The sequence below is a fragment of the Zootoca vivipara genome, chromosome 12 (genome assembly GCF_965207765.1).
Source record: "Zootoca vivipara chromosome 12, rZooViv2.hap1.1, whole genome shotgun sequence".
In the NCBI taxonomy this organism is placed as follows: Eukaryota; Metazoa; Chordata; class Lepidosauria; order Squamata; family Lacertidae; genus Zootoca; species Zootoca vivipara.
The window spans coordinates 46,425,108-46,449,786 of NC_142595.1; the positions used below are offsets into that span (position 1 = coordinate 46,425,108).

Genomic DNA, 24,679 nt, shown 5'->3' on the forward strand with positions numbered 1-24,679 from the left:
ACGGCACTCCAAAACAGACCCTTTTTTGGATGCCACAATCTTGTGCGGTTTCAGAGATGTGCTCTCACATGACAGCATGGCCCCAAAATGGGATGTCCCAATTTAATTGGGAAAGTTGAGGGGTGTGCATGTTTTGCAGTGTTCCACAGACTGATACAAATCAAGCTACCGCCCACTAACAAAGAACATTCGAACTAAGCTGACATGGACTTGCAACCAGTGCAACTTGCTCATGCACATGAGTCAAGCTACCTGTTTGTTTGTTTGTTTTTAATATATAGCTTAATCTTATGGAGATTTTACTCCAATTTCCTGGAAGAGAAGTGGAGTTCAGAACTAGCTTTAATCTCAAAATATAGCACGGCTGCTTTGTTTCCCAGAACCAGTATGATGAATCTGAGCTTCCTTTTGCTGTTAGCTCACCGAGGGAATATGTTCTTGGAAGCAAAAAAGGGAAAGTGTCACTCAGACTCCAAACTCTGAACAAGTAATTAATACTCCTATTCTGCAATTACTTAAATCACTGCATCTTTCTCCCACCAGGTTAAACCAGGTGGTGTCCCGAAGGAACAAGGAAACAGTCAACAAGAAAGCCTGAACATGGTTAAAAATGAACCCATGGCCTATGGAGAGATAGTGTAGGGCCTATGTCAGGCAGGTCTTTATCAATTCAATTTAAGACAACACACTCTCTGTTACGACTCAAGGAATGCATTCGTAACACTTTGATTAAATGCAGATCATAATCTCCCTCATAGAGCTGCATTGACAGAGCCATGCATCACTGAACGTAGCCTCTTTAAAGGTAGCTACTATGGATGCACAGAGCAGAATCAAATTCAGAGGCAAGTTAGGCTGCTAGGATGTTGCTGCTATTGGTGATGCTGTTTCAAATAATAACTAACCCTGTGTACTGAAACCTGGGGTAGGGACCAAAGGCAGGCTGGACTTGACAAATTCAATTTCTGATTTTGAAATATCTGGTAGTATTCAAAGAATGTATTGGTTAAACGTTGACTAAATGCAGCGTGCACACACACACAATTATAGGGCAGGGTTAACAGGGACATGCATCAGCCATTGTAACCTTTTCCAAGGCAGCTAGGATGGACACAAGAACACAAGAGAGTCTGAGTTCAGAAGGAAGCTAGGCTGCCAGGATGCTGCTGCTGCTGCTGCTGTTGCTATTTCTAATTCCTTCTGTTTCTAATAGCTCTAATTCTACCCGGTGCCCCAGGAATAAACCTTTTCCTGTTCCGCATGAGTGGTACCAGCCAGGTGACCTCATCATTGGTGGGATTGTGTCTCAGAACTGTTACGTTTTCTTTGACGTTTTCTTCAAGGAACATCCATCACAGAACCTGTTTGATATTTCATCGTAAGAATTTTCCATTCCCCCTCTGGAATGCCTTTCCCTTTGTCTCATGTCTTTCAGGCAGAAATCCTAAAGGGAGGGCTTGTCTTATCAATGATGTTTTCAAGCTGCAGTGGGATATGTTTGCAGACAGCAAATATGTCTTTTGTTCTCCCATAGTAAAACATGATTTCTATTTTGTAAAGGGATGGGGAAAGAGTCTTCATATTTTTTTATTACATTTACTCTGAGGGTATTTGTGGGGAAGAGAAGGGTGAAAATGTAAATAAATAGATAAGGTTACATTGTAGAGAAATTAAAAAAAAAACACTAGAGCTCTACCACACACTTTCCTTAAATATCTCCAAAGTTTCTTTGTCCTTTAAAAGAGTATTAAATTTTACTACCCTCAAATTCACGATGTTTTAAAGTTTCAGTGTGTGCTGGGTATTAATTACTCTAGTGAAATTTTCTTTCCATTAAATATTTGGGAAATCTGGGGAAAAACATTTCTTCTTTCCTGATCTGAAAAAGTTCCATAATGAAACTCCCTGGGCTTTAATGCAAGTTCAGTAAGTGTGTGTGGGGTTGTTTTTTTTTTTTTTTTTTAGGTTTCTGGAGATTGGTTGAATTGCATTGAGTAAGGTTAGATGGCAGAAGTTTGTAAGGACAGGGCACTAGGCCAAGATGAGAGGCAGTGGGCAAAATTGGCGGTCAGGTGTTTCTTCCAGTGAAAAGATAAATATAATGCCGCCTGACTCCCCTTTCTGTCTGACGCCCTGCAGGATCAATGACTGTGTTTAGCTACTGTGGATTGCTCACCTCAAACCTGTGGTTCTGATGTGCAAGACTCTTTCCTCACCTTGTCCCTTGACAAGCAAGCTTCATTAAATTCAAGTATACTTTCATATAAAAGTTTATTACATTGCCGCTTCCAGGGTACAGAACATATTTCTTCAGTTAAATGAAGTTCTAACCTACTTAAGGAGAAACAGATTAGTTTTATTATTTTTTTGATAACGGCAGGTGTGAGAAAGAGCCTAATGAATCATGGATTTCCTTTGGAGAGCATAGTTTTTATTCACTTAAATGTGTTAATGACAAATGCAATCTTTTCATTTCAGTTTGAAACAGAAGATGTCCAATATTGTAGTAAATGCATATTTGTAAATAATTTACTCTATTTGCAGTATGGTGCCGAAATTTTATCAGCACGTCCTTGCATTGGCATTTGCTGTCAAAGAAGTCAATGAGAATCCCAACATCTTGCCCAATATCACACTTGGCTTCCACATCTATGACAGCTATTATGATGCAAGGATGACCTACCGTACAACTTTAGACCTCCTCTTCAAAATTAGGACATTTGTCCCCAACTACAAATGTGACACCCAGAAAACCCTCATATCCACCATTGGGGGACTTGGCCATGATACCACCTTCCATATGGCAGACACATTAGGTCTCTACAAGATTCCACAGGTAAGAGGTATGAAGGGGCACATGGGAATTTTTTCTTCCTCCTTCTATGGGTTTGTTCTACACATGTTTGTTCTACACAGAGCACACCTTTTGGGAAGTATTCTACTCAGTAGATTTACGAAGAACAGACTCAACAAAATTAATGCATCTAGATAAGAGGTATGAAGGGGCGCCTGAGAATTTTTTCTCTTTCCCTTTATGGTTTACCTCCATGTTTGTTTTACACAGAGCAGATCTATTTAGTAGTTTTACTCAGAGCAGATTCAACAAAATTAATGGATCTATTTTAGTCAGGATCTTTAATTTAAAATTTAGTTTTATACAAGGCTACATCTTTATCCCATATTCCTTGTTCATTTCTTTTTCTGTTTTATTTCTGGGGATGTGAGACTGATCTCATCACAGCTCAAATCAAAACGGGTAATTAGAAAAAAAAAAGAAAACTTAGAATTTGTTGAATAAAAAGCCAAATGGTAAAGGATGAATGGTTTCCATATGATTTAAAATTATATTCAAATTTTCTTTCAGTTTGCATATGGTTCATTCCCCCCAGTGGAGAGTGATGCAAGTAATGTTCCTTCCTTTTACTGCATGGTGCCCAATGAAGCCCATCAGTTTGTGGGGATTATCCGCTTGCTTAAGCATTTCGGATGGACGTGGATCGGACTCTTTGCTATGAATGATAACAGCGGAGAACATTTCTTGCAGACTCTGGAGCCATTGCTTTCTCAAAATGGAATTTGCTCAGCCTTCACACAAAGAATCCCAGAACAACTCCACATTGATAATGTGTATGAAATGCATGATATAGCTTCAAATATGTATGTACAAATCAGGGATAATAAGGTCACTACATTTATTGTTTATGGAGAATCTCTAGCAATTACAGCACTAAGAACTATTATATTTCTGTCAGATCCCACAAATAAGGAAAACACATCATTTATAAAGGTATGGATCTTTACAGCCCAGACTGATTTCATATCTATGGGTTTTCTTAAGTTTTGGAATGTTCTGCTCTTCCAAGGAGCCATTTCCTTCACAATTCATTCACAAAATCTTCTAGCATTCCAAGAATTTCTTCAGAGCATAAAGCCGCCTTGGACCCAAAGAGATGGTTTTTTCAAGAAATTCTGGGAGCAAGCATTTGACTGTGTATTTCCAAAACTCGATGCACCAATGGAGGTCAATGGCATGTGTACTGGGGAGGAGAGGCTGAAGAACCTTCCAAGGACTCTATTCGAAATGAGCATGACTGGTCACAGCTACAGCATTTACAATGGTGTCTATACAGTGGCTCATGCCTTGCAGAACATTTACTCACCGAGATCCAAGCAGAGAACACTGGGCAGAAGTAAACAATTAAAATTTCAAGATCTGAAGCCTTGGCAGGTAATGTTTTCAAAATGAAGAGAAACAAAATATATTGTTTTCACGAATAAATTAGAACAGGATCCTAGTTTCAGGTAGGTAGCCATGTTGGTCTGACGCAGTCAAAATTAAAAAATTGTTCAGTAGCACCTTTGCACCAACTAAGTTTGTTCTGGGTATAAGCTTAAGAAGTATGCATGCACATGAAAGCTTATACCCAGAACAAACTTAGTTGGTTTACAGGGTGCTACTATACATTTTTTAAAAAAAAAATTAGTACAGGATCGCTTACGTGGGGCTGTGCCAGGCAACAATGCCGCCTGACAGATTAAGACAAACAGAGTCAAGTTTCAGGGGGAACTCGCTGGAACTCAGGTGTAGCATGTCTCAGGTGCGTTCAGGAACATCTCAGGTGAGTTTCGGCACCTCTCAGATGGGTGCCATTCCATTCTAAGAGAAATAGGGAGGCGTTCATGGTGAGTTCCAGCACTGCTTTTTCTAGAAAAATAGCACTGAAGCAGACTTAATCATAATTTTCATCCACAAGTGCTGCTAAATGGCATTGCATATCTTATTCAATGCATTTTAACTTCTGAAGAGAAAAAAGTTATCATATCTGCATTAGTACAACAGAAGATTTTTACATAGCCTTGGAACCTAAAACATTTCTGCTTCATTATCTAAAATATGTTATTCCAGAAAATGATAAAGTAATACTATACAATTTTATTACTTTTGTGGACAGTAAAATTGCTAAAAATGGGGGAAAGTAGCATTTCTCCTACTGTATCTGAATGGACTGATAAAATTTGGTCCATAGTAGCTATGATAACAGTAACTTATAAAGAAATACATATAGACCAGCCTAACACATTTACCGGAAAGTAGTATTTTTGGTATGTTTTGGAATAACAAGTTCAATAACAAGTTGGAATAACAAGCTGCTTTCAGCCTGTTGAAATGCTATTTATTTATTTATCCTCTATTTAAGCAGGTTCTCTCCATAGGAGAGAACATGGGTTGCGGCAGGGCTAACAAGAAGACCCAGGGCCTTGGGGGTGGGTCCGATATTGGGCTTTGATTGGTGGTTTGATTGTTGCTGGGGATTTTTTCTTGTTGCAATTTGTTGATTGACAGCCCTTGCTTGGTTTAAGCTGGAAGAGCAGTTTTGTGCCATCTCTTTGCTGCTCGCTTCGAATCTCCCGCCCACCCTCCGCTTTATTTAGGCCCCTTTGCTTGACCTTGCAGTGCCTGTCTAGGTGGTCGCCTGTATTCGGGGGCCTGGTAGGAATTTTTCCACTTGACTGATTGGCTGGTGTCGGGTGGTTTTTGCTTACCATACTGCAACTAGTCACAACTTGTAAGGTTGCGGTTAGTCATTGGTTCAAATAATTGGACGAGGGGTACGGATTTTGGTTGGGCCTGACCCTCATGTGATTGCTGCTGCCATATAGAAGTATTCCGTTAAAGGAATCCCGGGCTCCACATGTTTGTCTGTTTATCCCCGCTAGGGGTCAGGACCACGCATGAGCCTCGGGGAGCATCTGGGGAGAGGACAAAGAAGGGCTTGTGCCCCCTGCCCCGTCCTCTCTCAGGGGGTGCTTACTTACTGACTCCCCTACTAGGCTAGAGGGAGTCAGATCTGTCCCAGGCGGGAGACAGATGGCTGTGAACCAATGACTAAGCAACCACTCACATTTAATTGATTGTATTTTAATAAAAAAGTTGTGGCCAAATTTTAATGCCAAAAACTTTAACAAAAATTATGGCGTCTGTGTGAGTTATTGGGGGGTCTTCTTGGTGCCTCGGCACGCAACTCCATTTTACTCTATTACATTTTGATCCAGAATGCTGTTGAAATGCTATTGCAAATCTTATTCACTGAAAAAGATTAATGTGTGCATTTTAAACTGTTATTCACTGAAAAAGATTAATGTGTGCATTTTAAACTGTGTGCATCTTGATAGAAATAATATGTGTTCAGTGAATGCATCAAAAAGTCTCCATCTGTTGTGTCAAAATCACTGATTTTTCACACGGGCTCTTTGTTAACTGAAGCTATTTTATTATACCTAAATAAGATTCAAAAAGAAGGGTTTCTGTAAATCATGGCATTTTGCTCAAAATCTCCATTATATTATTTTCAATTCAACTCCATTTTCTCTTTTTATTAGCTCCACCCTGTTCTTCATGACATTTCATTTAACAACTCAGCTGGAGAAATTGTGTCCTTCACTGATCAAAGAGAAATGGGAGGTGGATTTGACATCATGAATACTGTCACATTCCCAAACAGGTCCTTCCTTCGAGTGAAGGTTGGATGGGATGATTCTGATGCAGTTGATGGAAAAGAATTCATCATTCATGAGGACAAGATCATGTGGCACAATGGTTTTAATCAGGTCTGGAGACTAGGGTTTTCATGTGGGCCCCACATTCTCCAAATGGGTCATTCACATTATCCAAAACAACCATTACTATTTTCAATGAAATATTTTGGATAGCGGTAGATGAAACTATAAACATGCCAAACAAATCTATGTTGAAATGAATTTTAAAACAATATTTATTATGTACATATTATATATGTATGTATGTATGTATGTATGTATGTATGTATGTATGTATGTATAAAATAAAAAAAATTCCTTCAGTAGCACCTTAAAGACCAACTAAGTTTTTTATTTTGCATTTTTATTTTGCATGCACACAAAAGCTCATACCAAAATGAAAACTTAGTTGGTCTTTAAGGTGCTACTGAAGGAATTTTTTTATTTTGTTTTGACTCAGACCAACACGGCTACCTACCTGTAACTAGATGTATGTATGTATGTATGTATGTATGTGCTCAGGATTATCCAGATAAAATTGATTAGGAGTGAAGAAGGGTTGGTCTCTGTTTCAATAGAAAAGGGGCCAGGGGTAGGGTTGGCACACTTCCCCATGTTACTAGTGGGAGCCACATACAGTAATTATGGAAATTGGCTTTCTCATCACTTGGCAGGTGTGTACATTAAATGAAGGAGGATGTCAGAATTGATGATACACTCCTCCACTGAGTTCTGATTTAAGAGACTTCTACAATGGCCTCTTAAGCCTGTGGGGCAGAGAAAGATGTCTTTTCAGGTTGGCTTGTTTCACTTTCATGGAGTTTTATGCCTCAAAGGCAGTGTGACTCAAAAGGGGCTTACCAAATCCTGACAGGTTTAGGAGAGTGATAGAGGCCCTAGTTTAATCCATGCCAGGGGTATTGCCTCTCTTTTTCTGGTTTCCCAGCAAAAATAAGCCAATACCTGTTCTTGGTAGAAAGCAGCTGTCCTATGCAGATATTTATGTGAAGAGAGGTCCCCTTTCTTATCTGAAGTTCAGAGGCTGAACATTACTTTCAGATGTTTCTCCCTTCTGAAATTATTTCCTGCTTATTGACAGGTGATACCTATTTCTGTTTGCAATGACTACTGCCACCCTGGTAATCAGAAGAAAAGGAAAGAAGGACAGAAATTTTGCTGCTATGATTGTGTTCCATGTCCAGAAGGGAAGATTTCAGACCAAAACGGTACTTGACACTTGTCATTTTTCAATATTTGTAAAGATTATTGTGTTGGATCTATTTAAAATAATTTAATTACTACATTTTGCATAGATCCACACTATTTCAAACCAGAATGGTGGACAGGTTTCATTGTACAAGATCAGCAAATATCTGTTGAAAAGATAATATGTTGTGCATGTAACCACACTATCCTGCAGAGTAGTGTTAATATTTCGTTTCTACTGTCCAGTAACTTCACATGAAAAATTTCAAAAATTTAGAAGGCTGGTGAAATCCCATGCATGTGGATCTGAAATTAAACTCCCCCCCTCCAAAAAAATGATTTCATTCTAGACATAATTTAAGAGAAACTGACAAGTAGTACAATTGTACAAAAAGTTGCATGTTTGAGAATTTTGTGGTGGCTGGGACAACCTAGACATCCATCCTGGGTGAAATTAGGCCATAAATTTAGTTATTATGCTTCAGATAAGAGAAAGCACACTGAAAAAAATGCAAGTAGATAAATAGGTAGCACTCCAGTGGGAAGGTAAACAGCATTTCTGTGCACTGCTCTGGTCAGGTGGCTTAGTCATGCTGGCCCCATGACCCAGAAATATTGTCTGTGGACAAACGTCGGCTCCCTCGGCCAGTAAGGTGAGATGAGAACCGCACCCCCAGAGTCATTTGTGACAGGACGTAACTGTCAGGGGTCCTTTACCTTTTTAATAGGGGATGTCATGGTACTAAGGTGAATATAGGGTCCTTATTGCAACCAGCACTTGCTGTTTGATTGCCATTCTACTTGATGTTGTGGATGCGCTCTGCAGCCTTCAGAGTTGAACAAGGTTGGACCTTTGTGTTTGGTAAGATAAGCTTCCAGATTCCCAGTAGGTAACCTGCATGCATGTGGCTGTGTGTCAGAGAGAGAGAGATAGGCAAGATTGGACATGCCTTGCTCCTGTCATTTTATAAACCCTTTATGGTCCACCCCTATTGATGTGGTTCTTCCCAATGACTTTTCTGCCCATCATTTTGACAAAGTCTTTAAAGGAAAAGGTAAAGGGACCCCTGACCATTAGGTCCAGTTGTGACCCACTCTGGGGTTGCGGCGCTCATCTTGCGTTATTGTCTGAGGGAGCCGGTGTACAGCTTCCAGGACTCATGTGGTCAACATGACAAAGCCGCTTCTGGCAAACCAGAGCAGCACACGGAAACGCCGTTTACCTTCGTGCTGTAGTGGTACCTATTTATCTACTTGCACATAGACGTGCTTTCGAACTGCTAGGTTGGCAGGAGCTGGGACAGAACAACGGGAGCTCACCCCATAGTGGGGATTAGAACCCCTGAACTTCCCTAGGCTCTGTGGTTTAACCCACAGCTCCACCCGCGTCCCGACAAAGGTTTTAGAATACCTAAAAATGGCTACTGATACCAAACGAAAGACAAATTGTATCCTAACCTGCAGACAATTAAATATGGGAGTAGAATACATTTTTGTCTCAGTTAACTGTCAACCCAAAAAACCAAGGTTCTACCCGCTCTGCCATCCAAGTGACATTGGACAAAGGCCACCACCCTGCTGGGTGCACAGCAGGGCCACTTAAAATACTTTTTAAAAACCTATGTCAGATTCAGCAGAAACATCAAACACTAGACAAAAGACACACATGAATTGCTCCTTGAGTTTGACTTTATTCTATTTTTCAGATATGGATGACTGTTTCAGATGCCCAGAAAATCAGTATCCAAATAAGAAGAAAAATGGATGCATTTCCAAAACTCTAAGCTTTCTTTCTTATGAGGAACCTTTAGGTGTCAGCTTAGCCTTCGCTGCTGTTTCTTTTTCCCTGGTCACAACTTTGGTGCTAGGAACTTTTATTCAACACAAAGACACGCCCATTGTCAAAGCCAACAACAGGGATCTCACCTACATTCTCCTCATCACCCTCCTGCTCTGCTTCCTCTCATCTCTTCTCTTCATTGGACACCCTGGCAAAGTGACCTGCCTTCTTCGCCAACCAACTTTTGGCATCGTCTTCTCTGTGGCAGTTTGCTGTGTGTTGGCCAAAACCATCACAGTAGTTGTAGCTTTCATGGCCACGAAGCCAGGCTCCAGTATGAGGAAATGGGTAGGGAAAAGACTGACCAACTCCATTGTCCTTTTCTGTTCCCTCATACAAGTGATTATTTGTATTGGCTGGCTGATTACCTTCCCCCCATTCCCTGCTCTAGACATGCACTCGCTAACAGAAGAAACCATTGTGCAATGTAATGAAGGCTCGGTGACCCTGTTTTACTGTGTTTTGGGCTACATGGGCCTCCTGGCCATTGCCAGCTTCATTGTGGCATTTGCGGCTCGTAAATTGCCAGACAGTTTCAATGAAGCCAAGTTCATTACCTTCAGCATGTTGCTGTTTTGCAGTGTGTGGCTGTCTTTTGTCCCAACGTATCTGAGCACCAAAGGGAAATCCATGGTGGTGGTGGAGATCTTCTCCATCTTATCCTCCAGTGCTGGATTGTTGGGCTGCATCTTTGCCCCTAAATGCTACATCATTGTGCTCAGGCCTGAGCTGAACAACAGGGAGCAACTGATAAGGAAAAAGATGTAAACTGTATCTTTCCCCCTTGATATATTGTATTGCTTTACAGTGGTGCCTCGATTTACGAATTTAATCCATCCCGAAGGCACCTTCGTAGGTCGAAAAATTCGTAAGTCAAAAAATGCCATTGGAAATGCAATTTCCCATAGGAATGCATTGGAAACAGAAAAATTCGTAAGTCGAAGCAACCCCATCTAAAAATTCATAAGTCAAAAAATCCCTATCTAAAACCTCCGCGGTTTCCTTTCGGATGTCGAGACATTTACCCCCATCCGTAAGTCGAAAAATTTGGTTGTCGAGTTGTTCGTAAGTCGAGGTACCACTGTTTATTACATGTTTTAGTATAAAAGTGTTTATTTTGGGTTCCTCCACCCAGGTGATACACTTTTGCGGGAGGGATTTTGGAAGTTTTCGGTTTCTGAAATTAAAGATAAAAATGCTCTGTCACCTTAGATGAGGGATCAAGAACATCTGGCCAGTGGGCCCAATTTTGTGCAGCCAAGGCCCCAATAGTTAGGCCATTCCTGAGCGACCACGCTTACCTTGATTTGTTATATATTAAGGGTTTTAATATATAGGTGATTACTAAGAATGTCTCCAGAGTGTCCCTCTTTTGCATGAGGGATTCAAACAGTAGTGGAGCACATGCTGGGGCATAAATGGTCAGGGGTGCGGCGAGCATCAAGCTTCCTGGGAGTGTGCAGTGAGCGGCACGCATCCTGGGGGTGCGCTGCGAGAGGTGCACACCCTGGGGTGTGGTGCGTGGTGACACCGCCCGGATGACACCCAGGGTGCACCGCTCCCCCTGCACCCACCTTCCTCCACCAGTGGATTCAAACTCTATTTTAAAAGCATCTTTTCCTTATACAAGGTTTGATTGTCTCAGCCAGCACTAGCCCTGTTCCAGAATGGTGTTTCAAACTGGTGTACCTCTCTCCAGATTAACTTAACTTTATACCTTCATGTGTATAGGATTGGCCAGTAACTGTCATTTTCTAGACTACACTTAAAAACAAAAATGTGTACAGAAATATTCACTGCGTAGATGAAACTGGAGTTGGGCTATGATCATACTTTGGGATTTTCTGCTTTGCAACCCCAAAGAAAATGGCTTCACTCTCATTGGCATTGACTCACAAGGGAAAACAGAAAGGCAATTGCCATCTATTTGTGTGCCCCAAAGGAGCAGAGGCAACTTACGATGAGACATTGGGGGAGCACCCGAATACCAGCCTCTTGTTGCCAAAAGTGCCACTCTATGGGTGGTGGGGACCCTGAGCAACATATCTCTACCAGCAACAATCCAAATGTCCTTTTCTAGACTACACTTTTTGAAAAAAACAGAATTGTGTAGAGAAATATTCAATGAGTGGATGGAACTTCAGTTAGGGCAGGGTGGCCAACTCCCAAGAGACTGTGATCTACTCATAGAGTTAAAAACTGGCTGCGATCTACCCCCTTTTTGGAGGTTCAGGTCAAAGCTGTTGAGCTTTTTTGTTGAGTTTTTTCAGTGAGAGGTAAAATGTTGAGTTTTTTTTAGGGGAGCCACAGTTGTTCAGCTTCTTTGGGGGGAGCCAATGATCTACCAGTGATCTACCGCAGACGTCCAGTGATCTACCAGTAGATCACGATCTACCTGTTGGACATGCCTGAATTAGGGTATGACCATAGTTTGGGGTTTTCTGTTTTGCAACCATGGAAAAAATGGCTTCAATCTGATTGGCATTGACTCACAAAGGAAAATGGAAAGGCAATTGCCTTTTTGTGTGTGTGCCACAAAGGAGCAGAGGTAACTTGTGATGAGACTTGGGGAAACACACAAGCACCAGTCTCTTGTTGCCAAAAGCGCCACACCGGGGGGGGGGGGCTGAACAACTTATTATCTCTACCTGCAATCATCCAAATCACTATAATTTCCTCACATAAACACAGCCATAGAGGTTTTTTAAAGAAAGCACTAGAAAAGTCCAAAAGCAAGTCTGAAAATTATTACCATGTGCCATGGGCAAGAGATGGGCAATACTTCATCAGTTTCCTTTCTGACTCCCCTGCCCCATATTATTTGCCAGACTTGAAATCAGAGTGTCAACAATCTATTAAAGGCACGTGTTTCCAAGAAATTGATTTTCAGAAACAGTTCACAGAGCTCTCTTGTAGAACTACATTGGCAAAACCAGGCATCATTCACACTAGCCAGTTCAAGACATGAACCTTGTACTAATGGGCACAGGAAGCTCTGCGTTTTTAGAGAGGCAGGATGTTGTGGCTCTTGGTATTTCTGTTTCTGCAATCACCTGTTGCATGTAAAGAAGATACTTTGCCATGTCCTGTGAATGATCCACTTCCTGTTCCACATGAATGGTACCAGCCAGGTGGCCTCATCATCGGTGGGATAGCTTCTCAGCTCTATTATGTATTTTATGAGGTTTTCTTCAAAGAGCACCCTTCACAGAATCTGTTTGAGTTTCCACAGTAAGACTGTTTGCATCTCTACGTCACTCTGAATTTCCTTTCCTTTTGTGTAATGCCTTTTATACTGCAAGTCTCAGACAAGGTAGCATCACATTGTTAACATTTATCCACTGGTGTGCCAGATTTGTTTAGGTGAAGAGAGGGGCAAAGAAATGCTTGAATCAATAAATCTATAGGTCCTCAAATAACCAACCTGGGTACTCTTCTTTCTCAGTCACATTATTATTATTGTGCATTCTTCAAAGCAGCAAACAACAACAGCAGTCACATATTCCCTGGAACATACATCCCTCCAAATCCCCTTTCTCATTTTATTTATGTACCTTAGATTGCGGACCCTAGGTTACTTATTTTGCAAACTAAGCTTTAAGAGAGTTTGCATTGAAACATTTGGGGCATCTGTCTCCGCTCCTCCACATGCAGCTGCTGGGTGACCTTGGGCTAGTCACACTTCTTTGAAGTCTCTCAGCCCCACCCACCTCATAGGGTGTCTGTTGTGGGGGAGGAGGGGAAAGGAGATTGTTAGCCGCTTTGAGACTCCTTCGGGTAGTGATAAAGCGGGATATCAAATCCAAACTACTCTTCTTCTTCTTCTTCTTCTTCTTCTTCTTCTTCTTCTTCTTCTTCTTCTTCTTCTTCTTCTTCTTCTTCTTCTTCTCCTCATTCCTTTCTACTCTGCACAAGATCTGGGATTCAACTTGCAACAACTCTGCTGCCATTAGCCTTCTACTAGGAGCACAAGGTGTCAATCTAATAAAATCTGTTCCTATGCTCCCACTTCAACTGACCTCCATGTCTTCCTTTTGGGTGTGTTGGTGAACTGTTACTTTAGATGTGACCATGCTTTGCTTATAGGTTTTGATTGATAGATTGTGTCACGTTTGTTCTTAGGAGAGGGCAGATATCTCTGGGGTGGGGGGGCGGAGTCGTATCTCTGCTGGGGGACACATCATTCTCCTTCTTTGGTTGTTTGTTAACCTTTGGTCTCCCCCCTGCACTCATCGCTCACCTGTGGCTCTTGTAAGCTGTCACCATGTGACAACGAGCATACCCTGGGAACGACTTCAACTGGCTGGCTTAACCAGGTGAGTGTAGCCGATGGGTCTCAAACCCTCTGTGAGTTAGGGACTTCAACTGCTTGTGAAGACAGGGCCCAGCAGATTGAGTGGAAAAGACAAATGTTGGGTCCAATGACAAGAAGGCAGTTTATACACATGCTGTAAAGGAAAGTGAGGGGCAGATAGGGCTTGTCAACCGGGGAAGTACCCCATCTAGGAGAAGAAAAATGCAGATCCTTAACCTCTGCTTCCTTGTGAGAAGAAAAGGCTAAGGAGTAAAGCTTTTACGAAACTGGAGTGGAGCCCCTAAGATTGTTACACCTTTTACACCTCCTTTCTGCAACTTCCACAACCAAACCAATGTTAAATGTATTGGTGTGCATTCCTTTGTTGTTGTTGTTTGTTAATTTTTTATTATTATTAATTTTCAATTACTAAAGTCCAATAACAGCTCTGCTTTCCTTTGGAACACATCAGTTTGGCTTCACCCCAGAGGTGCACTCCAGTCTCTTGAGACGGACAAAAAATATATGTAGGAGACGTTGGGTCTGACATTTGAGTTTCACCTTAGTTTCACCTCCTAGCACTGTGATGCAGGTCTCAGGTTAGTAAGTTAATTTTGTTACAAATGTTGATTGATTGAGTGTGAGCAATTGGGAAACCACAGTTGTTCTATCAATTAGCCAAATACGACTTCCTTCACCCACACTGCAAAGTTTTTTTGTGAAGGCATTTTCAGCATGATTTTAAAAAAAGAAAACACACACAAAGTGTGATTTGAAGCGCTTTAGGAAAGTCAGAAGAAATGCTTCAACCCAGAGGATATGCAGAGCACACAGCGATAAGAAATAGTCTCTCTGCAGTGGTAGCAGCAAAATCAATCTATTTAAGAGTTTCAAATGCACAGACTGTTGACCAACCACTGGACTTTGTGGACTGCTGATCCACAAAGCAAAATCTGTGACATACAGAAGCTTGATGTGAAGAAAAGAGTAAACTTCTCAGGAAAGTTGAAATGTGGATTGACTGTGCTCATGTTATGAAATTCAGTAGTAGCATAGATGTTCCCTAAAGGTTTTGGAGGAACTTCTGTTGTTAAAAAAATCCAGTTGGAAGTGGAAGCAATAGCAATGAAGAACAATTGTTTGTTTGGTTAAATGACTGTTTGCGATGAAGATTTTCCACCTATGTTGTGTGTTTCCTCTAATAACGTTTATACTTGGTCACTAAGAGTCAAGCAGTGATACTGATGTAGAATAGAATGTCCCTATTTTCATCTGAGGAGTATTGGAGAGTGTGCAAGTGTCTGAACCAGCTAACTACAACCAGACTTGCATCCCACGATTGTTTCTGGAATTTAAATGAGCAAATCAGGAAACTCGGTGTGGGGTTCTCTTTTATTGGATTGAGGTTCATTACAATTTAATATAGTACAGGCTGACAAAGGATTTGTACAAAGCAATATTTAGGTGGCGGGAGAACAGAACAAACTGGCATACTGAACTGAGGAAATCAGTACTGTGGGTTGGTTTATGATAAGCAGTTTCAATTCAGTGGGGGAGAGGAAACTTCTGGCCAACTGGCTGCATGTGGCCCTCAAAATGTCTTTTTCTGAACCTCAGAGCTCTCCCTGGCTCCGCTTCATATCCTGAGTTGTTGCCTCCCTGGAATATGTCCTTGAACTCTGACAATGCCTCCTGGTGACCTGAATGGGAATAGAGAGGAGTGTATGTGTGTGAGTAGAAACTAAACACTATGCATTAGTAAAATTTGCACTAGGTGCTCAGTACATTTTCACATCTTGTCCCACCCACCACGGTCATATGACTTTTGGAAGATTACTCAGAAGGGAATTCAATCCTCAGGCTGAAAAAAAAATCCCCACTCCTCCAAACACCTTCTCTTCATTCATGCAAGACAGTCAAGCTAGTGTGTGTGTGTGTGTGTGTGTGTGTGTGTGTGGAGAGAGGGGGGTCTTTATTCCCATTCCCTTGAAGCATACCTGCCAAGTCCTGGACTGCAGAATCCAGGACCGGCAGCCGTGTGACACCAGAAGTTGTGTAGGCGCAATTTCCGGTGTCGCTTTGCCCATGTATGGGCACCGAAAATGGCTGGCGCCGGCAACGGAAGTCACGTCTACGCATGTCCGGAAGTGCGTAGACGCAACTTCCAGTGTCACTTTGGCCATCTACGGGCACCGAAAATGGCTGCTGCCGACACCGGAAGTTGCGTCTACGCACTTCCGGACATGCGTAGACACGACTTCCGGCGCTGGCCATTTTCCGTGCCCATAGATGGGCAAAGCAGGAAAAAAAAGGCTGCCGGCAGGAGCAGAATAAGGGAGAAAAGCGGGAAATGAACTGATATTGGGGACTGCCGGGAAACGGTACGTAAAAAACACGGGTTTCCCGGGGAAAACAGGGTACTTGGCAGCTATGCCTTGAAGGGAAATGGCATTTGGAAGTGGCTGTTATCTCGAAATTTAGCCCTGTTATTTACCCAATGACTTCACTCTGAATTTCTTCGTATCATCATGGCTATGTCATTCAATCACTTTTTATGCCTGTAAGGAGCAGAACTATGAGTAAAAAAGAAGCAAAAGAGCCACTCAGAATGATAACCCTGAAGAAGTAATTCATAATCCTACCCTGCAATTACCCAAATCATGGCAATTTCTTCACAAGGACAAACCTCTAGGTGGTTCCCAGAAGCAGCTAGAAAACAACAAGCAAGCCTGAGAGTGGTTATAACTAACCCCATTTACAGTATTGAGAACTGGGGTAGGGGGCAGAAGCAGGCAGGGCTCTAGCAAATTCAATTTCTGATGCTGTAATCTCTGAAGGCAGCTCATACTTTTTATTATATGTGTGGGTAAAAGGAGTCATGCATCATCCAATGTAGCCTTTTCTTAGGAAGCTAGTAGGAACAAGTACAATAGAGTCTGTGTTCAGAAGGAAGCTTGACTAGCATGATGTCGATGTTATTGATGTTGCTTTTTCTAATGCCTCCAGTTTCTAATACTGATAACACTATCAGGTGCACTGTGAATGTTCCTATTCCTGTTCCACGTGAGTGGTACCAGCCAGGTGATTTCATCATTGGTGGAATAGCTTCACATATCCATTATGTTTTCTATGAAGTTTTCTTCAAGGAAAACCCAACACAGAACCTGTTCGATATTTCAACGTAAGAATCTCCCATGCCTCTAACATTCCTCCAAATCACATTTCCTCTTGCCTCATGTCTTTTGCAAAAGCATGCTGAGGAGAGGAACTGTTGCCTGTAAGCTATAATGTGAAACATTTTTTTGGCTGAATGGTATAATAGCAAAAGTCGTTTCATTTTAAACAATAACATACTAGCTCACATGGAATGATTTAAATAATTTTAAAATGTCTGTTTTTTACACCCTTGAGGGACTCCTCATTTCACTCACCTTCTGAGTCATTATATATATGATTTTCTTGGTTTATAAAAGCATGTGAATTGTCTCTCTTTTAGCTTGTAGAGTTTTTTCTACTCTACAGAGCAGTTACGTTTGATGTGAGACATCAGTGTTGTATACAGAGTAAGTAGAAAGAAAAAGGGAGGGAAAGAAAGACTGTTGAACAGCTCTTATGGTCAGAGCGCTCTTGGAGAAAGTTATTCCTGATGTATAGTCAGAATCTCCTTTATTGTATCTTGAAGCCATTGGTTTGAGTCCTACCCTCCAGAGCAGGAGAAGAGAATCTTGCTCCATCTTCCATGTGACAGCCCTTGAGATATTGGAAGACAGCTATCATATCTCCTCTCAGTCTCCTCTTTTCCAGGATCAACATACCCAGCTCCTTCAACCGCTTCTCAAAATGCTTGGTTTCCAATCATTTATTTTCAGTTTCGATTAATTTGAAAAGGAAAGTGTCCAGTATTGTGGTATATTCATTTCTGTAATTCCTCTACTTTATTTGCAGTGTGGTGACAAAATTCTACCAACATGTCCTTGCCTTGGCATTTGCTGTCAAAGAAGTCAATGAGAATCCCAACATCTTGCCCAATGTCACACTTGGCTTCCACATCTATGACAGCTATTATGATGCAAGGATGACCTACCGTACGAGTCTAGACCTCCTCTTCAAAATGAATACATTTGTCCCCAACTACAAATGTGACACCCAGAAAACCCTCATATCCACCATTGGGGGACTTGGCTCTGATACCTCCTTACATATGGCAGATATATTAAGTCTCTACAAAATTCCCCAGGTAAGATGTTGCATAGGGATTTTTTAAATTCTTACTGACTGTATTGGATTTTGTTGTTTAGTCATTTAGTCATGTCCAACTCTTTGTGACCCCATGGACCATAGCACGCCAGGCACTCCTGTCTTCCACTGCCTCCCGCAGTTTGGTCAAACTCATGTTCGTAGCTTCGAGAACACTGTCCAACCATCTTGTCCTCTGTCGTCCCCTTCTCCTAGTGCCCTCCATCTTTCCCAACATCAGGGTCTTTTCCAGGGAGTCTTCTCTTCTCATGAGGTGGCCAAAGTATTGGAGCCTCAGCTTCAGGATCTGTCCTTCCAGTGAGCACTCAGGGATTTAACCTATATCATTGCTTGAACAAATATTTGTTAAATAAAATTTCACATTGTACATTATGAATTCTTTTTACATAACTTCATAACTGTAATTTATTTATTTATTTAGCTTGCATATGGCTCCTTTCCTCCAGAGAGTGACGTAAGTCAGTCCCCGTCCTTTTATCGAATGGTGCCCAATGAAGCCCATCAGTTTTGGGGGATTATTAACTTGCTTAAGCATTTTGGATGGATCTGGGTTGGACTCTTTGGTCCAAATGATAACACTGGAGAATATTTCATCAAGACCCTGGAGCCATTGCTTTCTCAAAATGGAATTTGTTCAGCCTTTACACAAAGAATCCCACATCAAATCCATCTTGATAACCTGGATGAAATGCACGAGGTAGCCTTAAACTTGTATGCATTGCTCACAGATAATAAAGTCACTACATTTATTGTCTATGGCGAAGCTGTGACAATTATAGCACTGAGAACTATTATATTTTTGCGGGACCCAACCAATACAGAAAAATTAGCAATTAGAAAGGTGTGGATTTTGAGTGCACATACTGATTTCATTGCCACAGGGCTTGTTAGTTCTTGGGATTTTCAACTTTTTCAAGGTGCCATATCCCTCACAATTCATTCACAAAATCTTCTAAATTTCAAAGACTTTCTTCTGGCAATCAAGCCTTCCTCCTGGAGCCAGGGCGATGGTTTTTTCAAGGACTTCTGGGAGCAAGCATTTGACTGTATAGTTCCAAATCCACATGTGACAGTGGAGCCCAAAGAACTGTGTACTGGGGAGGAGACTTTGGAGAGTCTTCCAGGATCTCTTTTTGCAATGGAACTATCTGGCCACAGTTACAGTATCTACAATGCTGTTTATGTTGTGGCTCATACTTTGCATGCTATTTACTTGTCTACATCCAAGCAGAGAACATTGGGTAGCAGTCAAAAATTAAAACTTCAAGATCTGCAGCCTTGGCAGGTAATGCTTTACAAATGAAAAGCAGGAAATATACAACTTAGGTTTACATAACAATTTTCATGCAGAAGTAGTGCTTCATTGATTCAGTTAGGTAGCCGTGTTGGTCAGACGCAGTTGAAATATATATATAAATACCTGAAGAAGTATTTTATATATATATATTGACTGCGTCTAACCAACATGCCTACCTACCTGAATCATTGCAGCATTACTTTTGAAGAAATGTGCAGGCACACGAAAGCTTATACCAAGAGCAAACCTAGTTGGTATGCAATAGTATTGCTCATGTCACTAACTGGCAAAGCTTTATATTTTCATATTAACCTTGTACATTTGGCTGGTTTCTTTTCCACTGTATGCATAACAATTTTTTTCATCTACATTGTCAAGTAAAGTGAGCAAACATAATTATATGTAAATGAAGAATAAAGAATGGTGTTAATACATCAATCCATTTTCTTCACTAACTTTATTGTGTTCTTTCCCCTTGATCTTTCCTTTCTCTTTCAATTAGTTGCACCACTTTCTTCCTGACATTTCATTTAACAACTCAGCTGGAGAAAGAGTGTCCTTTACTAATAAAAGAGAAATGGGAGGTGGATTTGACATCACAAACATGGTCACCTTCCCAAACAAGTCTTTTCTTCGAGTGAAGGTGGGATGGGTGGATCCCATTGCTGTCAATAGAAATGAGATAATCATTCGTGAGGACATGATTATGTGGAACAAAGGCTTTAACCAGGTCTGGAATGTGGGTATTTCTTTGACCCAATGCACTCTCTAGATCAGGGGTAGGCAACCTAAGGCCTGTGGGCTGGATGCGGCCCAATCACCTTTTCAGTCTGGCCCACGGATGGTCCGGGAATCAGTGTCTTTATTCAGACCTGGTCTCTCCATGGTTTTACGCTTGGTAATAAGTTGCAGTTCAGCAACTTCTCTTTCCAGTCTATTTCTGAAATTCTTTTGTAATAAGACAGCTACTTTGAGATCTTGTATAGAATGTCCTGGGAGATTGAAGTGTTCTCCTACTGGTTTCTCTTTCCTGCGATTCCTGATGTCAGATTTATGTCCATTTATTGGTGTAGGGTTTTGCCTGTTTGTCTAATATATCATAGTTATATGTTATCACAACTATCATAACTATCATGCCATACCATAGTTTTCATACCATAACTATGTTACCATAACTATCATAACATAGTTATATGTTATCATAGTTTGTGTCAAGCAGGAAATTATGTTCCTTCCTATGATTGACTGGTCAAAATGGGCTGGTTGACCTTTGCCACCTACTTCATTCTCCTACCCAGCATTGCCAAATAGGTGCAACTACAGGTGGCATGCACATTACTTGAATTGGCTTTCTGGTCACTAGGTAGGTGGGTGATGGAAAGGAAAGTTGGCGAAGAAGTTGAGTATCATGTGGTCAGCTCGAGTGATTCTAGAGAATTGTCACAGGGCTCTGTGTAACAAGTTGCAGCATTTCAAAGGTGTTATGAATCATGAAGACCTCACCCAATCGGTGCAGGTTTAGGAGCCTGATAGAAGAGTTAAGCATTTTCCACACATGTCCTTTGCTATTTATAAACTCCTAAAGTTACAGCTAATAAAGTGGCCCTAGCTTATTTCATGTATCTTGCTTCTTTTTTCTGGTCCCCTAACAAAAAAATGGGACAATTGCTGCACTTCATATGAAGTATTTGGGTGAGAGGTTTACTTTCTTATCTGAAATTATTTCCTGTTTCTGGAAAGGTGATGCCCATTTCTCTGTGTAATGACTACTGCAGCCCTGGTAATCAGAAGAAAAAGAAGGAAGGGCAGAAATTTTGCTGCTATGATTGTACTCCTTGTTCAGAAGGGAAGATTTCCAACCAAAATGGTACATGACATTTTTCATTGTTCAATATTAGTAAAGATTATTGTGTCAAATCTATTTAAATGCTACATTTCACATGCAACCACACTGTCCTGCTTAGAGTTGTGTGCTAGCATTTTTCTGCTGTTTTCAAGTAACCTTTGAAAATAATAATACTAATTTTAATAATAATAATGTTTATTAATACCCTACCCATCTGGCTGGGTTTCCCCAGCCACTCCGAGTGGCTTCCAACAAAAGATTAAAATACAGTGGTACCTCGGTTTAAGTCAGGCATCCCCAAACTGCGGCCCTCCAGATGTTTTGGACTACAATTCCCATCTTCCCCAACCACTGGTCCTGTCAGCTAGGGATCATGGGAGTTGTAGGCCAAAACATTTGGAGGGCCGCAGTTTGGGGATGCCTGGTTTAAGTACACAATTAGTTCTGGAAGACTGCACTTAACCTGAAGCGTACTTAACCTGAAGCGAACTTTCCCATTGAAAGTAATGGAAATTGGATTAATCCGTTCCAGACGGTCCGTGGAGTACTTAAACTGAAGTGTACTTAACCTGAAGCGAACTTTCCCATTGAAAGTAATGGAAAGTGGATTAATCCGTTCCAGACGGGTCCATGGAGTACTCAACCTGAAGCGTACTTAACCCGAAGTATGAGTGTAATTGGTTCTGGAAGTCCATACTTAACCTGAAGCGTACTTAACCTGAAGCGAACTTCCAGACGGGTCTGCGGAGTACTTAAACTTAAAGTACTCAAACCGAAGCATACTTAAACTGAGGAATTACTGTACAATAATTCCAATGAAATGTTCAAAAGCAAATAAGACTGGTGCAAAACTATGAAGCTAGATATGGAAGTGCTCCCCACTCAGCTCAAATGTCTTTTGTTGTACACATATCAAGTACTCTAATTGCCTAGGACAGTGTTTCTGAACCTTTTTTGGGCCACGGCACACTTGTTCCGTGAAAAAAACCACGAGGCACACCACCTCCATAAGACATACCTCCATGCCCTGTAGAGCGAGACCACCGAGCGCCCCAGCCAGCCAGAGGGGCCTGGAACCGGCTGCTGTTGCTGCTGCTGTAGCAGCAGGGAGCGCGCGTTGCACCCTGCAGCGCCTGGCCTCTTCTTTTGGGGGGGGGGCTGCCCGAGGCCTGCCGCCTCGGTGCCTGGAACCGGCGGCTGCAGAGCAGAGCGCTCCGAAACGGCGAGCGCTCGGAGCACCCTGCAGCGCCCGGCCTCTTTTCTTTTCTTTTTTGCTGCCCAAGGCTGGCGGCTGCAGAGCGGAGCACTCCGAAACGGCGAGCGCTCGGAGCGCCCTGAAGCGCCTGGCCTCTTTTCTTTTCTTTTTTGCTGTCCAAGGCCGGCGGCTGCAGAGCGGAGCGCTCCGAAACGGCGAGCGCTCGGAGCGCCCTTCAGCGCCTGGCCTCTTCTTCTTCTTCTTCTTCTTCTTTTTTGGGGGGGGCTGCCCAAGGCCGGCGGCTGCAGAGCAGAGCGCTCCAAAGTGCTGAGCGCTCGGAGCGCCCTGCAGCGCCTGGCCTCTTCTCTCTCTTTTGGGGGGGGGTCGCCCTTCTCGCCGCGGCATGTCGCAGCACACCAGCCAGCCTCTCGCGGCACACTAGTGTACCGCGGAACAGCGGTTGAGAAACGCTGGCCTAGGAGTTGCATTTTGGGGGATTCTGTGTATGACTGGAATGAAACACAAGTTGGGTGAAATTAGGTCAGATTTGTATTCGTTATTGCACAGGCAAGCAGGGCTGGTAAAAGAACAAGGGTGAAGAGAGGGTTATCGTTTCAATGAGCATGTGCTCTTCAAATTCCACTTGATGTTTCAAATGCACCCAATCAATACCCTTGGGAGTTGACCAGCATTGGACATTGGTGTGTCAAAAGACAAGTATCACGGATCCCAGAAGGCAGCCATGGAATAAGTTATGTAACGCCAGTCTCATCTGATTTAGGGGGATGCTATCATTCTGGGCTCTACCAGGCCCCTTGTGCTCTCCCCTGCAACACAAGAGCCCACCGGTGCCTGATGCTCCCCCCCCCCGTATAAGTGTAGCTGGAACAAGCCCTGGTGTGCAGGGTGCATGCAACAACAGCTTAATATTGTTTAAATTCAAACATTCAGCAGAATACTTGAAACGTATTTCACATACTGTTATATAATCATCAACTCCTTAAAATCAGAAGGATAAGATAAAAAAGAAATAAAGAGCACACATGAATTGTTACTGGAATTGGACCTTATTCTACTTTTCAGATATGGATGAGTGCATCACATGCCCAGCAGATCAGTATCCAAACAAGAACAAAACTGGATGCATCCCCAAAATAATAAGCTTTCTTTCTTACTATGAGTCCTTTGGGATCAGCTTGGCCTCCCTTGCTCTTTCCTTTTCACTGCTCACAAGTTTGGTGATAGGGACTTTTATTAAATACAAAGATACTCCCATTGTCAAAGCCAACAACCGGGATCTCACTTACATTCTCCTCATCTCTCTACTGCTCTGCTTTCTCTCATCTTTGCTGTTTATTGGGAAACCTGGAGAAGTGACCTGTCTTCTTCGCCAACCAATGTTTGGCATTGTTTTCTCACTGGCCGTTTCATGTGTGTTGGCAAAGACTGTCACTGTAGTTGTCGCTTTCATGGCCACTAAACCAGGATCTAGCACAAGGAAGTGGGTAGGGAAACGGCTGGCCAATGCCATAGTCTTTTCCTGCTCTCTTACTCAAGCAAGTATTTGTACTGTGTGGTTGATGACTTCTCCTCCATTCCCTGATCTAGACATGGACTCAGTAGCAGAAGAAACCATTGTGCAATGTAATGAAGGGTCTGTGACCATGTTTTACTGTGTCCTGGGCTATATGGGCCTCCTTGCCATTGCCAGCTTCATTGTGGCATTTGCAGCTCGTAAATTGCCAGACAGTTTCAATGAAGCCAAGTTCATTACCTTCAGCATGTTGCTGTTTTGCAGTGTTTGGTTGTCCTTTCTCCCAACATATCTAAGCACCAAAGGGAAATCCATGGTGGCTGTGGAGATCTTCTCCATCATGTCTTCCAGTGCTGGATTATTGAGCTGCATCTTTGCCCCTAAATGCTACATCATTGTCCTGAGGCCTGAGCTGAACAATAGGGAGCAAATAATGAGAAAAAACTGAGCAATACCTTTGTTTTTATCTTATTGATTTGTTATATATTAATGGTTTTAGTATACAGCTGGTTACTAAGAATGTCTCCATGTTACTAAGAATGTCTCCAGAGTGGCACTCTTTTGAGGCGTTTGTTGGGATGCATCTTTGCCCCTAAGTGTTACATCATTGTGTTGAGGCCTGAGCTGAACAATAGGGAGCAAATAATGAGAAAAACTGAGTGATGCCTTTGTC

General features: G+C 42.0%; 2 protein-coding genes across 2 annotated transcripts; both read left to right on the forward strand.

The window, feature by feature from the left end:
* Positions 1-2,545: 2,545 nt before the first annotated feature.
* LOC118078086 (vomeronasal type-2 receptor 26-like) lies at positions 2,546-10,455 on the forward strand. Its single transcript, XM_088654857.1, has 6 exons — positions 2,546-2,836; positions 3,365-4,228; positions 6,382-6,609; positions 7,637-7,763; positions 9,450-10,326; positions 10,428-10,455. Exons 1-6 carry the CDS (start codon positions 2,546-2,548, stop codon positions 10,453-10,455), a joined length of 2,415 nt encoding a protein of 804 aa, XP_088510983.1.
* Positions 10,456-12,599: 2,144 nt separating this feature from the next.
* LOC148684115 (vomeronasal type-2 receptor 26-like) lies at positions 12,600-24,454 on the forward strand. Its single transcript, XM_088654858.1, has 7 exons — positions 12,600-12,814; positions 16,909-17,058; positions 17,823-18,114; positions 18,556-19,419; positions 19,934-20,161; positions 21,172-21,298; positions 23,556-24,454. The coding sequence occupies exons 1-7, from the start codon at positions 12,600-12,602 to the stop codon at positions 24,452-24,454; spliced, it is 2,775 nt and encodes a 924-aa protein (XP_088510984.1).
* The last annotated feature ends 225 nt before the right edge of the window (positions 24,455-24,679 follow it).